At 43.0% G+C, this 17761-nt stretch overlaps 1 protein-coding gene and 1 long non-coding RNA gene across 4 annotated transcripts in view; one reads left to right on the forward strand and one right to left on the reverse strand.

Annotated features, from left to right (window-relative positions):
* The window catches only part of LOC131131656 (A disintegrin and metalloproteinase with thrombospondin motifs 9-like), a 73579-nt gene that overhangs the window by 5831 nt on the left and 49987 nt on the right, over positions 1–17761 (reverse strand). For all 3 annotated transcript variants that reach the window (XM_058076548.1, XM_058076544.1, XM_058076557.1), the window contains 9 exons: positions 16689–16937; positions 15260–15421; positions 14848–15024; positions 7653–7823; positions 5005–5181; positions 2150–2320; positions 1824–2018; positions 1089–1218; positions 830–924 (listed from right to left, as the gene is read on the reverse strand). In XM_058076548.1, coding sequence (XP_057932531.1) covers positions 830–924; positions 1089–1218; positions 1824–2018; positions 2150–2320; positions 5005–5181; positions 7653–7823; positions 14848–15024; positions 15260–15421; positions 16689–16937 — 1527 coding nt within the window. The remainder of the gene's footprint in view (positions 1–829; positions 925–1088; positions 1219–1823; positions 2019–2149; positions 2321–5004; positions 5182–7652; positions 7824–14847; positions 15025–15259; positions 15422–16688; positions 16938–17761) is intronic.
* LOC131131666 (uncharacterized) overlaps positions 1–17761 on the forward strand; it is a 30203-nt gene that overhangs the window by 3738 nt on the left and 8704 nt on the right. The window contains exons 5-7 of the long non-coding RNA XR_009130226.1: positions 4989–5196; positions 5463–5585; positions 15270–15488. This is a non-coding gene — a long non-coding RNA (uncharacterized LOC131131666). The remainder of the gene's footprint in view (positions 1–4988; positions 5197–5462; positions 5586–15269; positions 15489–17761) is intronic.

Consider the following 17761-nt stretch of genomic DNA (forward strand, 5'->3'; position numbering starts at 1 on the left):
GTACCCAGAAAAAATTATTACGTTTGATTAATGTTCATGTTAAAGGTTAAATAACTGTTAATAGTTATCCTCCCTATCCGTGTGGAAGTGGTACGTTTTTGGCTATTTAATTTTAAAGGAAATAACTTGAAGGCTACCGTTTAGGTCGCTAGCGCTCTAGTTTGCGAGTTAGCATGTGTCTCAAGACCCTGCAGTTGCGCAATATGTTGTAAATAAAAAGAGTATAAATGTGACTATAGTCGTGTTTTGTCATGTCTACAGGGCTCTAATAATGCTTTGTTCATTTTAATCTGAAAAAAAATAATTTGTCTACCCACCAACTATATGTGGTTTCTTAAGTTTCTATTATTTGCCGTTTTATTATTATTATTATTATTATTATTATTATTATTATTATTATATTTATTTATTTACTACTGATTGATTGATTTTCTTTATTCTTGATTTGTTTATTTATTTTTCATCTTATTTTGTGTAGAAAAATAAAAAAGTAAGATATTTGAGAACAGTGGAATGTTTTATCAGAGCTTTTATTGTAGAAAATTGGAACCACAGCGAAGTTTTATACATTTCTTTGTTTTTAATAAATGCGTTTTTTGGGGGGGGGGTTTGGGAAAACCTGATGCGGCCCAGTCTCACCCAGACCCGAGCTCCAGTGGCCCCCAAGTAAATTGAGTTTGAGACCCCTGCTCTAAAGCAGAGGTACACCCTATTAATTAATTAAAAACAATGCGAGTTAGATGCCTTGAAACACATTCAAACCTATTGGGTCTTTGGCTATTAAGTTCCCTTCTATTTGTATACAACAAAGAAAACAGCATATATTTACCTTGAGAGTACTTCCTTGAATATTCAATAAGTGTTCACCATCTGCAAGAGGGCCGTTTATGCTCTGGACGTCTTGGCAGCTCGAAGGCAAATAGCCTGGGGGGGGGGGGGGGGGGGGGGGGTGAAAAAAATAATATATCATTTGTGATTGCATAATGCATACAGTTATTGCAATATAGAGTTGCATTTACAGCATAATATATGAATTAATTCAACTTATAAAGTGTATTGGTCGACGTTTGCACACAAAAAAAACGTACAGCTTTGGCTTCTGCAGACTTTTCTTGCTTCGGGCATGACATCCAGTGAGCATCTATTGCGTTGCTGGCCATTTGCTGTCACACACTGCACTATTCTTTCCATCACTCCATCTCCACAGCTCACTGAACACTGGTGGAAAGGAAGCAGAGAACTGTGACAGTGGGGGGTAAAAGTTTTTTTTTTTTTTTTTTAGAGTTTTTCTCAAATTTTTTTCACCTGGATTAAGTTGGATCTCTAAAACAAGACACCCAAAAAATTCAACCAAATTTTAAAAAATCTGTAAGACTAACCTAGTGTACCAAACCATCACCACTACTCATTTTTGTGTACCTTATTGAAAAGTGAGACCCCAAAAATGAATTATTCATTCATTCATTTTCTACCGCTTTTTCCTCACGAGGGTCGCGGGGGGTTCTGGAGCCGATCCCAGCTGTCTTCGGGCGAGAGGCGGGGTACACCCTGGACTGGTCGCCAGCCAATCACAGGGCACATATAGACAAACAACCATTCACACTCACATTCATGCCTATGGACAATTTGGAGTCACCAATTAACCTAGCATGTTTTTGGAATGTGGGAGGAAACTGGAGTACCCGGAGAAAACCCACGCATGGCCGAGAGTGGAATTGAACCCTGGTCTCCTAGCTGTGAGGTCTGCGCTCTAACCACTCGAACACCGTGCCGCCAAAAAAAATGAATTAAAAAATACCAAATAAAGAAGAGACTTGACTCACCGGTCCCCAGGTTCCAACCCTCCACTCCTGCAGAGGCGGGCATGGTTCCAGATTACAAGGCATATACTTCTCAGGGGGGGTCCCTGGACAGTTGGACATAGACTGATGACCATACTCATAGTTGTCATTCTCCACATGCACCTCGCTGCAGGAGATCAGACGCTGGCGGTAGCCCTGTCCACAGCTGGCTGAGCACTGGGAGGGAGAATAAATCAACAATCCCGTGATCATGAAAAATTTGTGATTTGTATCCTTTCTGAATGGCTGAATTCAAAGACGACTTATATACGGCTTCTTCTTTTGAAGATATCGGCCGCAAGGCACACCTCGGTCCATTCCCCTGTGATCCAGATGAATTCACAGGCGTGGGTATTGCAGCTTTCTATGTCGGGTGGTCTGATTTGGTTCACACAGTACATTTCATGGACTTCTTGCTGGCGGTCATCCACACATTGTAAAGCACGTCTTCTGTGGCCCGATGCGCATGATTTACTGCACTGCAGTGGAGACAAGAAACACAGTCGGCCTTTACAAACAAGCCAAATAATATGATGATAGCACCAAATACATGGCTGTTTAAAGTACTTTAGAGCAGGGGTCTCAAATAAAATTTATTTGGGGGCCACTGGAGCTCGGGTCTGGGTGAGACTGGGCCGTATCAGGTTTTCCAAAAAACACAAAAAAAAACCGCATTTATTAAAAACAAAAAAATTAAAAAACTTTGCTTTGGTTCCAATTTTCTACAAGAAAAGCTCTGATAAAACATTCCACTGTTCTCAAATATCTTACTTTTTATTTTTCTACACAAAATGCGATGAAAAATAAATAAACAAATCAAGAATAAAGAAAATCAATCAATCAGTAATAAATAAATAAATATAATAATAATAATAATAAAACGGCAAATAATAAAAAACTTAAGAAACCACATATAGTTGGTGGGTAGACAAATTATTTTTTTTCAGATTAAAATGAACAAAGCATTATTAGAGCCCTGTAGACATGACAAAACACGACTATAGTCACATTTATACTCTTTTTATTTACAACATATTGCGCAACTGCAGGGTCTTGAGACACATGCTAACTCGCAAACTAGAGCGCTAGCGACCTAAACGGTAGCCTTCAAGTTATTTCCTTTAAACTTAAATAGCCAAAAACTTACCACTTCCACACGGTTAGGGAGGATAACTATTAACAAGTTATTTAACCTTTAACATGAACATTAATCAAACGTAATAATTTTTTCTGGGTACATGATACCATACAGCATCCATATCAAACTTGCGCGGGCCGCACTAACATTAAACTTTCATATCAAGGCGGGGGCCTCAAACTAGTGTCCTGCGGGCCACATTTGGCCCGCGGGCCGCGTGTTTGAGACCCCTGCTTTAGAGTATCGTCGCCATGCAAAGGCAAGTATGATAATGGTGCTGTACTGTTACAACATGGAATTAGCATTAAGATTGTCTAAATAGAAGATAAGAGCGAGAGGAAAAGAACTTAAACAGAAGATATGCAGTAAGATTACATAACTTCTAACTCCTGTTACTGCTTACTCTTCATTCCTCCGATGGACGGTTCCATAGAACATGCATGATAGAAATCTAGTTTATATTGTGTGACATAGCAGACAAGACTGGATGTCCATTGTCGCGGTTATGCCACATTATATAAGAGGCTGAGGGAAGTTCCTATTTGCGTCACATACAACTGCAGCCGACTCCAGCTGGACTTCATCATACTTCGTACGCAGGACTCATGTCAAACAAGTGAAATACCTGGAACTGTTATTGAGCTGTGCAGCTGAACTGAGGAATGGGAGTGAGTCTACCCTTCACAACACGTACCCTCTGGGTATTTTGGTAAATCTGACAATAGACTAGAGGATAAGTAAGAAGGAAAAAAAATGAATTGTTATCCTTTCCTTTTAGAAAAGATTGCTTAGGGGACCCAGACTGAAAACCACTTGAGAACAGTGAAGATTTAACTGCTGGAGCTACCACTTGTGATTAATAAACAAAACCTGTAGCCTGCATTCACATCTAACAAGATTCAACATAGATATGTATGTCTTCTTTTACCAGAACAGCTACCATAGCTGTGATAGGCTGGTGCCCAGCCAATCACAGGGCACATATAGACAAACAACCATTCACACTCACATTCATACCTATGGACAATTTGGAGTCGCCAATTAACCTAGCATGTTTTTGGAATGTGGGAGGAAACCGGAGTACCCGGAGAAAACCCACGCATGCACGAGGAGAACATGCAAACTCCACACAAAGATGGCTGAGGGTGGAATTGAACTTGGGTCTCCTAGCTGTGAGGCCTGCGCGCTAACCACTTGTCCGCCATGCAGCCGAAACTTGGTATTAGTTATGATTATTAAACCTGTAATAGCTCAGTGCATTTTCAGTCTAATAACTTCTTGACACGGACTGCACGGTGGATGAGTGGCTAGTGTGCAGGCCTCACAGTTCAATTCCACCCTCGGCCATCTCTGTGTGGAGTTTGCATGTTCTCCGGGTATTCCGGTTTCCTCCCACATTCCAAAAACATGCTAGGTTAATTGGCCACTCCAAATTGTCCATAGGTATGAATGTGAGTGTGAATGGTTGTTTGTCTATATGTGCCCTGTGATTGGCTGGCGACCAGTTCAGGGTGTACCCTCGCCTCTCGCCGGAAGAGAGCTGGGATAGGTTCCAGCACCCCCGCGACCCTTGTGAGTATAAGCGGTAGAAAATGAATGAATGAAACACTCACATAGCACAATCAAAGTGATAAAAACATACACAATAGGTGCATTGCACCCACTTACACATTTCACTTTTACACAAGCTTAACTTTCATTTTCTCAAGTCATCCAATACTTGGAACCAATACTTCTCAACGTCTCACCACCGACGGTGTTCAAAGTCGTTCAGAGCGACTCTACCGATTAGGTGACTAAATAATATAATTCCTAAAGAGAGTAAAGAGTAAAGTTTGATCATCTGATTCCAATCAGTGCATGAAGCAAGGATCAGCCCCCCCTCCTCCTCTTCCTCATCCCCATCTGTCCTGCCTGAACTGGCAGTTTCAACTCAGAACCGCAAAAACAAAAAAAATGATGAGAATGATTTCCTCAGCAGGCAACTCTAAACATATTTCCACCCACAGCTACACCTCAACCTACCGCCTGCCAGTCTCCCTCTCGCCATCGATACCGAGTGGGACACTCAGCGACACGGCAGCTCTGACTGGATGGCGGACGGGAGCGGTCCGGGCAGTCGGTCTCCAGGGGGCTCCTTTTGGCTCCAGTCTGGCAGATGACTTCCCGTCGCTGGATGCCATCACCGCAGGAGGCTGAGCACTGAAGGGAGCACAGGTACCATTTAATGACAATATTGTAACTTCATGATATGTTTTATGAATATACTAATATAGTATATATATATATAGTATATATAGTATAATATAGTGGGTTGCATTTGGTAAAGGAAGTTAGACATTACATTGTCCAATACCGCCATGTTTCTGTGTATGTTAATGGATGTGCGCTGCGATATGTTGTCTTCATTAGTCACTGCGATGTGATACAAGCACAATAAACGTATACTATTTCACTTTGTATTATCTTGTGTGACATTTCAGCTGTTGAACCAAGACGTCTGTTCCCCCATGTGTTATCATGCTGCGGGGACGATGGAGTATCATTTCCTCCTGGCCTGGTTCCTGCTCTGCAGCTGTTCTGCAAAGAAGCACATCCTCTCTGATGTATGAGGTGCAGATGTGTCCTATAGTGCCTGGACTCCTTTTGTCCGGTGGGGGGGGGGGGTCGGAAAATAAGACAACACGCAAGTGAGAGGTAGAAAGATGGATAACGGTAATGGGAAGAGAAGACGGCCGACACGCGTTTAAAGTAACGTATAGTAAAGTCGAGGTTGGTGACGTAGGCGTGTTACATCTGTCGCATGTGCTTTTCATTTCAAGCTAACGAGTTAAAAAAAGCGTCTTGTGAGGTGTTAAGTGGGAGAGTCTGTGAGAGACAGAGTGGACTAAGTCGACCCTGAATACAAGATGATCAGAGTCGCCACATTGACATCATCAGTGATTGCGTCCAAAATGTCCAAAAAAGTACCACTCTCTTATTTTTACCATATAAAATTCCACAAAAAGCTTCTAAAATGTATTTTTGAAGCACGATGCCACTATACTCTACCAGCCAGTGTGTCTGCAAAGCACTCCGCCATGAACAAAAGACGACCAAAGACAGCAAAAAGCATGCAGATATTCCAAGAAAATGTGTCGGAAGCGCTGGAAGTGCTCTACGGACGTACTAGCAGTTGGTTCGCGTGTACAGTGTATACCTCAAGACCACAAATATAATGCTAAGAGTCAACTGGGCCGGTGCCAGTTCGCGACAATGCAATTTGCTGTGGTGCTTAGCGTCGCCAATAAGGTGCCTAGTGGCGTGCAGTGGCTCAAACTGCCTCCCAAATGGCTCGTGGTGGCCCGTAACGGCGGCAAATATTGAATATGGCGGCAAGAAAATATCAAACTGTTTACAATCTTTGTTGCGGCAATTGCTTGATGCAAGTGTCCACCGAACCAAATGTCACAAACAATCCGCCTATTGGAATCCACTGGAATGTAATGGCGCGAGCCAAGTTGCACCAATAATGCTAAGAGTCAACTGGGCCGGCCCCAGTTGGTGCCAGTTTGCGCCAATGCAATTTGCTGTGGCGTCTAGTGTCGCCAATAAGATGCCTAGTGGCTTGCAGTGGCTCGAACTGCCTCCCAACTGGCTCGTGGTGGCCCGTAACAGTGGCAAATATTGAGTTTTTGGCGGCAAGAAAATTTAAAAATGTTTAAAATTTTTGATTAGTAGAGTAGTTTCCACTAAGTGGAACCAAATGTCACAAACAATACACCTATTGGAATCCACTGGAATGTAATGGCGTGAGCCAAGTTGCACCAATAATGCTAAGAGTCAACTGGGCCGGCCCCAGTTGGAGCCAGTTCACGGCAATGCAATTTGCTGTGGCATCTAGTGTTGCCAATAAGGTGCCTAGTGGCTTCCAGTGGCTCAAACTGCCTCCCAACTGGCTCGTGGTGGCCCGTAACGGTGGCAAATATTGAGTTTGGCGGCAAGAAAATTTCTAAATTTTTAAAATCTTCGATTAATAGAGTAGTGTCCACTAAGTGGAACCAAATGTCACAAACAATACACCTATTGGAAGGCACTGGAATGTAATGGCTCGAGCCAAGTTGCACCAATGATGCCAGGAGTCCACTGGGCCGGCGTTAGTTGGAGCCAGTTCACGTCAATGCAGTTTGCTGTGGCGTCTAGTGGCGCCAATAAGGTGCCTAGTGGCGTGCAGTGGCTCAAACTGCCTCCCAACTGGCTTGTGGTGGCCCGTAACGGTGGCAAATATTGAGTTTGACAGCAAGGAAATGTCAAAATGTTTAAAATTAGCAGAGTAGTGTGGAACCAAATGTCGCAAACAATCCGCCTATTGGAATGCACTGGAATGTAATGGCGCGAGCCAAGTTGCACCAATGATGCTAGGAGTCCATTGGGACGGCGCCAGTTGGAGCCAGTTTGTGCCAAAGATTATGTGATTGGCGTGTAGTGGCTCGCTGTGGCGCCGAATAACGGCAACATGGCGACATGCCGTAAGACAGCCTGCTGTCTTTTCCCAACTATGATATTACTATCATATTACCTTTATTATTACATGTTATTTCCATGCAGAGGTCCAATTTCCTCCCACGTTACCCAACATAATGTGCTGAAAGGCGATCTTGCATCATCTTTGATAGTCGCGTTAAGTCGCCTACCTCCTCCCAGCTGCCAGTCTTCCATTTGGGACATCGGCCACCTCGGCAGCGTGTTTGCTTGCTGGGTTTGGGGGTCAAGTGCTGGCAGTCGTCATCATCAAGCGAGTGTCCCGAGCTGGTTAGACAGTACACCTTACGGGACTTGAAGCCTCTTCCACAGGAAGCTGAGCACTGCAAAATATCAAGGAGAAGACATGAATGTAAATTCATAACAATACTGAAAAAAAACAGAATAAAATGTACTAAAATGTACTTTATTGGGGGAGAATTTGCTGTGCAGTGTGAATATAAAACAACAATATAAAACAACAATATGGAAACCTGGAACACTGCATTGTAATATTATGCAGACCTGAAAACCAAGCGATAACATCCGCCAGATCACCCCGGCGGCATTTTGTTTCACTTCCGGGTTCAACCACTTACTGAAAAGCTAACTCGTTTTGACAGACACACACACACACACACACACCGAGCTGTGTTACAGTGGGGGCGGGAAAAGGGGGTGTGGAGAAGGGCTGGCCTGAGCTCAGAAAAATCACAGGGGGGCGTTGTATTTGGGGATGGATGGGAAGCGACAGGCTCAGAGTTGAATGGGGACGCGGCCCAGCATGCAATGCTGTCCCGTGCAGAAAGAGACAGGAGGACCCTGTCACCTTTCACCTCATTCATCAATAAATATATTACTGTTTTATTTACATAGGCTGCAAAATGAATACACCCAATAAAAAGATGAGTCTAATAATGCTCGCTAATATAACCACAGAAGAAACATCCCACACTGATAATAAAAGGTTGTTGCAATGTAGGTCATTCCTAGTGTTTTATATACATTCTACAAGGGCTTCCTTGCTGTTGTGCTGCCCTCAGAATTGGAATCCACTGGAATGCAATGGCGCGAGCCAAGTTGCACCAATGATGCTAGGAGTCCACTGGGCCGGCGCCAGTTGGTGCCAGTTCACGTCAATGCAATTTGCTGTGGCGTCTAGTGTCGCCAATAAGGTGCCTAGTGGCTTGCAGTGCCTCAAACTGCCTCCCAACTGGCTCGTGGTGGCCCGTAACGGTGGCAAATATTGAGTTTGGCGGCAAGAAAATTTCAAAATATTTAAAATCTTTGTTGCGGCAATTGCTTGATGCAAGTGTCCACCGAGTGGAACCAAATGTCACAAACAATCCGCCTATTGGAAAGCACTGGAATGTAATGGCACGAGCCAAGTTGTACCAATGATGCTAGGAGTCCACTGGGCCGGCGCCAGTTGTTGCCAGTTCGCGCCAATGCAATTTGCTGTGGCGTCTAGTGTCGCCAATAAGGTGCCTAGTGGCTTGCAGTGGCTCGAACTGCCACCCAACTGGCTCATAGTGGCCCGTAACGGTGGCAAATATTGAGTTTGGCGGCAAGAAAATTTCAAAATGTTTAAAATCTTCGATTAGTAGAGTAGTGTCCACCAAGTGGAACCAAATGTCACAAACAATACACCTATTGGAAAGGCACTGGAATGTAATGGCGCGAGCCAAGTTGCACCAATGATGCTAGGAGTCCACTGGGCCGGTGCCAATTGGTGCCAGTTCGCGCAGAATACCCTGGGAATCGCTGCCGCTGGGTCAAATTGAAACATCATGTGTTGTAACACTAAATGAACCCCCTTAATGCAGGGTTTATTAGCTCCTCTGTAATTATACAGCGCGGCACACAGATATAGTACATCACATATGCCACCTGGATGTTGGAACCGACTACAAAGTACACACATCAAATCATGTCTTGCTAATTTTAAAATGCCTTTCAGCTATTCTTTTGTGTGAATTAAAAAAAAAATGTTATGTCGTTACCACTAATCACAGCTCCAATTTCCCAGAATCTGTCCATACCGATGGGGAAAACTGCAAAGGGGCCCCCCGAGTCCGGATCAAACGTGACCCTCGACCCCCCAGCAATACACCACTGCATTGTCTCGCTGATGGCTCGCTCCATTCGAGTCACTGTCACTTTGTACATCGTCATCAAGCCGCATTAGGCCAGACCGAAGCGGGGGGGTTAATTCCAAAAAATTAACGCCAGGCATCCCGAAAATGCCAGAGAGGCATTAAAAAAAAAGAATGAGCTGTGAGGTATAGAGACACAGATTTACCTTGATGGGAAGAGCTTTGAACTCGCACCCCCAGACGGTAAAACAATGATTGCTCAGAGGGGTCAGCGGAGGCCCTGACCGCATAAAACAACAAAGAGATTGCTCAGTGATTTGTGCTATTTTCATTCAGGAAAAACACGCCATTCAATAAGACTGTTGGGGGGGCGGGGGTGTATTTGACCGGCATTCCTTTTGAACTGGTCAAAGCCGTACCCCAAATATTTAGTCATATAGACACACATGGGCGGATTCTATATGTTAGTTTTGGTGTGTTTATATAAATATCAGTGCTGATAATTGCTCATTCATTCATTCATTCATTCATTCATTTCGCGGGAGTGCTGGAGCCTATCCCAGCTGTCTTCGGGCGAGAGGCAGGGTACACCCATGGACTGGTCGCCAGCCAATCACAGGGCACATATAGACAAACAACCATTCACACTCACATTCATACCTATGGACAATTTGGAGTCGCTAATTAACCTAGCATGTTTTTGGAATGTGGGAGGAAACCGGAGTACCCGGAGAAAACCCACGCATGCACGGGGAGAACATGCAAACTCCACACAGTGATGGCGGAGGGTGGAATTGAACCCTGGTCTCCTAGCTGTGAGGTCTGCACGCTAACCACTCGACCACCGTGCCGCCCGATTATTGCTCAAATAATGAAAAAAAAAAAGCTTCAAACATGACCTCTACTTCACTTTAATAATAAACATTTTGTGCTGGAGCCTATCCCAGCTGTCTTCGGGCGAGAGGCGGAGTACACCCAGCCAATCACAGGGCACATATAGACAAACAACCATTCACACTCACATTCATACCTATGGACAATTTGGAGTCGCCAGAGAAAACCCACGCATGCACGGGGAGAACATGCAAACTCCACACAGAGATGGCGGAGGGTGGAATTGAACCCTGGTCTCCTAGCTGTGAGGTCTGCGCGCTAACCACTCGACCACCGTGTCGCCCGATGATTGCTCAAATAATGAAAAAAAAAAGCCTCAAACATGACCTCTACTTCACTTTAATTATAAACTTTTTGTGGAAGTGAACAGAAATCCAGCAAATCCATAAAAAAATTAAATATTGACACAATATTATAATGTAAAGTCACAATAAATACATGTAATTACATAAATATACAGAAAAAAACATGATAAAAAAAACAGACTAATACTGCCATTTTGGATAAGAGACAAACAAAATGCTTATTTCAAGAGCCTGTTGTGTTGATTTGGAAAATGACAAAAAAAAAAAAACAAGATATGGAAAAAAAAATCTAGTATATATTTAACTGACACATGCTAATATCATGTTAGCTTTCCACCGCATTGCTCATCTGCAATAATGCCACACGTGGGAATCATTACATGCAACACTCATTAGGAAGATGATGTGCAGTATAAAATGCAGCCACTGCTGTGATAACAGGCCCTTAAAATAAGCTGTGTGGTCAATGGAGGAGTTCAACCGGGTGGGCCCGTAACCACTGATTCTGGATCAGTTCTCAGAGATGGTTAAGCACTCGGAAAGGCGGCGTATCGGTATTTTTAAAGGGGCTGGTTACAAGAAGTCAGGTGACTTTTTGCCAGCCAAACCCCCCTTCCAGTGCAATGGATAGAAAGATTTGTCATGGGGGAGTGCGAGTGGGGTGAGTGGGGTGGGGGGGGGCGGTTATCGTAAAACAGAGAATGAGGTAGACGCACGAGGTTGGCTCAGAGTTAAGAGCTCCGGATGCAAAAAAAACGGTATCAACCCCCCCTGTGGTCACACATCATGTACTGTATTTAAAATCCTCCGTTGTTTGAGTGACGTTCAAGACAACCAAATCAATAACACAGCAAATTTCACTATGTTGAATCCAGAGGTCGGAAACATTTATGATACTTAATATCGTAAATCTCCCTTGTTTGGCCAAAGCACCATTGGAGTATCTACGGAATATCTATCATACTTTAATAATGGCAAAGCTGAGTTGTGTTTTGTTTCCAAGTGAGGTATTGTTGAGCACAGCATATACTGTATATATATATATATATATATGTACTGTACAAATGTACTGTACAAATCATAAACATTAACATACATACACTCATGGAGCACCTTAGAAGCAGAGAACTTTACACATTTACTGTTTTGGTCATACTAAGGACATCTGGGTCGAAACCCTTTGTATAGGTGGAATATAATGTACAGTATATTATATACAGTATATTACCACAATGAGACACTTTATTCCACATGTGTTTCCTATGGAGATACTACATACGTATATAATGGGTTGTTTACCTGCTTATATAAAGACACGTTAGCTAGAATAGAATCACGGCGCTATAGGTCTGATCTACTAAAAGCATGTGTTGGATGTCATGAAAATGGAGACTATATGCAGATTATTATTATTATTAGGAGATGCAAATGTAATCATGCAGCAACCGTAATGTGATTTATTTATTTATGTGTGCGTCTATTACAGACATCGCGTCTATCCAAAGATGCCATTTTGGGCTGCTGGAAGGACTGATTTGAAGCGAGTCACAAAAAAAAAAAAAAAAAAAAAAGACGTGTATGGATCATTCCGGAGCACCATCGCAGTGTTGAGGTGTGCGTCCCTTAGCAAAATAGTGTGGATTTCGCTATATATATAAGTAACGCTATATAAGTACGTTTTCAACATGAATATTATTCATTCATTCATTTTCTACCGCTTTTCCTCACAAGGGTCGCGGTGGGTGCTGGAGCCTATCCCAGCTGTCTTCGGGCATGAGGCGGGATACACCCTGGACTGGTGGCCAGCCAGTCACAGGGCACATATAGACAAACAACCATTCACACTCACATTCATACCTATGGACAATTTGGAGTCGCTAATTAACCTAGCATGTTTTTGGAATGTGGGAGGAAACCGGAGTACCCGGAAAAAAACCCACGCATGCACGGGGAGAACATGCAAACTCCACACAGAGATGTGCTGAGGGTGGAATTGAACCCTGGTCTCCTAGCTGTGAGGTCTGCGTTCTAACCACTAGACCGCCGTGCCGTGACATGAATATTATAATGTAATAAATTGTAAACTTCATTATATTAATAGGTTGTTAAACACTAATGTTACAGTTAGCATTATAATGCTAGGAGTCCACTGGGCCGGCGCCAGTTGGTGCCAGTTCGCGTCAAAGATTATGTGATTGCCGCATAGTGGCCATTACAGGCCACCACGAGCCAGTTGGGAGGCAGTTTGAGCCACTGCACGCCACTTGGCGCCACAGCGAGCCACTACGCGGACTCCTAGCATCACTGGCGCAACTTGGCTCATGCCAGTGGATTCCAATAGGCGGATTGTTTGTGACATTTGGTTCCACTTTGGCTTGTGGTGGCCCGTTATGGCGGCAAAAATTTTGTTTGATGGCAAGAAAATTTCAAAATGTTTACAATTTTAAACATTTAAAAAAAATTTACATTTTCAAAAAACATTTTAAAATTTTAAACTAAATTTACAGAGCCAGTTGGGAGGCAGTTTGAGCCACTGCACGCCACTAGGCACCTTATTGGTGGAATCTCTGCTAGAGTTCAACCTCCAATTCCATGGCTTTTTTCATTTACAGCCACTCTTTTTGATATTAATATTTAAGTCTGCACGGTCCTCTAGTGGTTAGCATGCAGGCCTCACAGCTAGGAGACCTGAGTTCAATTCCACCCTCGGCCATTTCTGTGTGGCGTTTGCATGTTCTCCCCCGTGCATGCGTGGGTTTTTTTCCGGGTACTCCGGTTTCCTCCCACATTCCAAAAAAAACATGCTAGCTTAATTAGCAACTCCAAATTGTCCATAGGTATGAATGTGAGTGTGAATGGTTGTTTGTCTATATGTGCCCTGTGATTGGCTGGCGACCAGTCCAGGGTGTATCCCGCCTCTTGCCTGAAGACGGCTGGGATAGGCTCCAGCACGATAAGCGGTATAAAATGAATGAATATTAAAGTCATAGATCAGCCATAATATATATATGCCCATTAATAGCAGGTTCATATTTTTGATTTGTTCACGCAATTAACTGATTATTCGGCATCTTAGTAGATCAGGCCCAATGTGTGTCGAACTTCCTGACATGAAAACATAACGTGGTCGGTGTGGAGGTTCCAGCGAGGAGCAAAGAAACTACATGAGTTCTCTAATGGGGTTCATTGCAAGACAAAATAAAGTACACACCTGTAAAATAAAGTGTCGACATAAGCTTATCTTATCTAGCAAAGCAAATGTGCCTTAAGACAAAACTGAATTCATAAAACAATAACCATTTCAAATATGCATTTAGTAAAAAAAAAAAAAAAGTATATATATAGTACACAGCCCAAAATGGAGTCCCGTGTAAGTTGGTGCTTTAAATGCTCAGGTCGGAACATCCAAATGTCAAAATGTAGCACCACAAACCGACAGAATACGGGCTTTTCTTTGGATAATAAACAAAAAAAAATTATTGTACTGTGTATTCCTGATATACAAAAAACATTCATCAGTATTTGCACATGAACAACAATTGTCCAAATACAAAGAGCTAAAACAAAAATAAATCACTTTCAAAGTTAATGCTATGTACAAAAGATGAACAGGAAAAAAATATCTTAATAAATTATATTTTTAAAACAATATTTTTTACAAAACTAACTCTGATTGTGATACAAAGGTGATCCTGATGTATTTCAACACTAACACAGCCCAACTACTTTTTTTTTTTTTTTTTTAACCGAGTAACTTGAAAAAAAAAAAGACGTCTCTTCCGGTCACAGCTGTCACTGAAGCATTTGGCGGTGATGTACGTTCTCTGGCAAAAAGCATATCTTTGCCGTGTAAGTGCAACAGAAATTGAATTTTTCCAAACGTCTCGAGGAAAACGTTGCTGGCACCGGTGCAGGGGGGGTAGCAGGAAGTGGAAGGGAGTTAAAGTCAAAGTGGCTCCAACACAAAAAGCACCACAGAAAGAGCCCTTTTTTCGGAATGATTGTGATTGAGTAACACAACAGGCGGCAAAATGTGAGGTTAAAAAAAAAAAGAATATTTTTTATGAGCGTACCGAGCTCCATGGGTCTGTACTCCAGTGGGGGCTAGAATGGCACGGCTGAGTATTGCACTGCTCCCGATCCGGCGGCTTATCGTGGATCTCGCAGCTCAGATCGTTGAAACGCTCACCGTTTGGACGTTGACATACAACCAGCCTGGTTTTTATCCCGCCTCCGCATGGCTTGGTGCACTGAGAACAACAGGAGGACAGTTCACATTAAAAATCATTAAAAAAAAAAAAAAAAAAGAACGCTATCCCGTGGGAAGCACAAAGAATGTGAAATTGAGCTTCAGGTGATTTCAGTTCCTTTTTCTCATGCAACCTTCACAAACAGTCAAAGTAATTATCCAAACATAAGCATCCCAAAGTTTGGTTTTCCCACTAGCCCTTTTAACACCAGTAAAGCTGTGTCTGTCTGCCTTACCTCTCCCCAGTTGCCATAGATCCACTGCGGACATGGCCCCGACTCACAGGATCGCTGCTCACTGGGCCGGGTGCGATCCTCACAGCTGTTGGCAGGGTAGCCGTTCTCATCCTGGCACACAACGACTCGCCGCTGAAAGCCTCCTGCACATGTGCTGGAGCACTGTTGTCAAAGAGAGAGAGACGTCAGATGGGTTCTCACACAGGATACAGTGGCGGACGCGGTGGAGGTCAGTATGAAGGCTATAAAGCAGGGGTCTCAAACTCAATTTTTACTTGGGGGGCCACTGGAGCTCGGGTCTGGGTGAGACTGGGCCGCATCAGGTTTTCAAAAAAAAAAAAAAATTATTAAAAACAAAAAATGTAAAAAACTTTGCTTTGGTTCCAATTTTCTACACATGCTAACTCGCAAACTAGAGAGCTAGCGACCTAAACGGTAGCTTTCAAGTTATTTCCTTTAAACTTAAATAGCCAAAAACTTACCACTTCCACACGGATAGGGAGGAAAACAAAAAAAAACACATTTATTAAAAACAAAAAAAAATTTAAAACTTCGCTTTGGTTCCAATTTTCTACACATGCTAACTCGCAAACGAGAGAGCTAGCGACCTAAACTGTAGCCTTCAAGTTATTTCCTTTGAACTTTAATAGCCAAAAACTTACCACTTCCACACAGATAGGGAGGAAAACCAAAAAAAACAAAAACAAAACGCATTTATTAAAAAAAGAAAATTTTTTAAACTTCGCTTTGGTTCCAATTTTCTACAATAAAAGCTCTGATAAAACATTCCACTGTTCTCAAATATCTTAATTTTTATTTTTCTACACAAAATAAGATGAAAAATAAATAAACAAATCAAGAATAAAGAAAATCAATCAGTAATAAATAAATAAATATAATAATAATAATAATAAAACGGCAAATAATAAAAACTTAAGAAACCACATATAGTTGGTGGGTAGACAAATTATTTTTTTCAGATTAAAATGAACAAAGCATTATTAGAGCCCTGTAGACATGACAAAACACGACTATAGTCACATTTATACTCTTTTTATTTACAACATATTGCGCAACTGCAGGGTCTTGAGACACATGCTAACTCGCAAACTAGAGAGCTAGCGACCTAAACGGTAGCCTTCAAGTTATTTCCTTTAAACTTAAATAGCCAAAAACTTACCACTTCCACACGGATAGGGAGGATAACTATTAACAGTTATTTAACCTTTAACATGAACATTAATCAAACGTAATAATTTTTTCTGGGTACATGATACCATACAGCATCCATATCAAACTTGCGCGGGCCGCACTAACATTAAACTTTCATATCAAGGCGGGGGCCTCAAACTAGTGTCGAGCGGGCCACATTTGGCCCGCGAGCCGCGTGTTTCAGACCCCTGCTATAAAGGCTTTACAGTTTACTCACCGCGCCCCAGGGTCCGGTCCGCCATTGGTGGGATTGGCTTTGAGGAATGATGTTCCGTGCACTGCTGTTTGGTGAGGATGGGAAAGGTTTGGAATCGCTGGCGTAGGACGGGCATTGAGACATGGCGCAGTCCTGCTCCGTGCTTGGCCGATCGTCAGGGTCGCACTCACTAGCGTTCACCTCTTGGTCACTGAAGTTGACGCAGACCACTTGGCGTGTGGTCTTCCCCTGACCACAGGTTACCGAACACTGAAATCAGATTCATGTCATGAAATAAAGTCAATTATATTGTTAGAAGGGCTGCACGGTTGTTGAGTGGTTAGCACACAGGCCTCACAGCTAGGAGACATGAGTTCAATTCCAATTGTGTGGAGTTTGCATGTTCTGCCTGTGCATGCGTGGGTTTTCTCCGGGTACTCCGGTTTCCTCCCACATTCCAAAAACATGCTAGGTTAATTATTAATTCATTCATTTTCTACTTTTCCTCACAAGGGTCGCGGGGGTGCTGGAGCCTATCCCAGCTGTCTTCTGGACTGGTGGCCAGCCAATCACAGGGCACATATAGACAAACAACCATTCACACTCACATTCATACCTATGGAAAATTTGGAGTCGCTAATTAGCCTAGCATGTTTTTGGAATGTGGGAGGAAACCGGAATACCCGGAGAAAACCCACGCATGCACGGGGAGAACATGCAAACTCCACACAGAGGGTGGAATTGAACCCTGGTCTCCTAGCTGTGAGGTCTGCACGCTAACTAAGGTTAATTAGCGACTCCAAATTGTCCATAGGTATGAATGTGAGTGTGAATGGTTGTTTGTCTATATGTGCCCTGTGATTGGCTGGCCACCAGTCCAGGGTGTACCCCGCCTCTCGCCTGAAGACAGCTGGGATAGGCTCCAGCACGCCCACGACCCTTGTGAGGATAAGCGGTACAAAAATGAAATATTGTTAGAAACCGTTCGTCCCGAGCGGCACAACACAGTTTTGACCTTTGAACTATAGGAGAGTCTAAGCAACAACGTTGCTGTTATGTCGATGTGCAGACCCGGCGCATGTTCTCAGCTTCGG

This window comes from Doryrhamphus excisus, chromosome 1 (genome assembly GCF_030265055.1).
Source record: "Doryrhamphus excisus isolate RoL2022-K1 chromosome 1, RoL_Dexc_1.0, whole genome shotgun sequence".
In the NCBI taxonomy this organism is placed as follows: Eukaryota; Metazoa; Chordata; class Actinopteri; order Syngnathiformes; family Syngnathidae; genus Doryrhamphus; species Doryrhamphus excisus.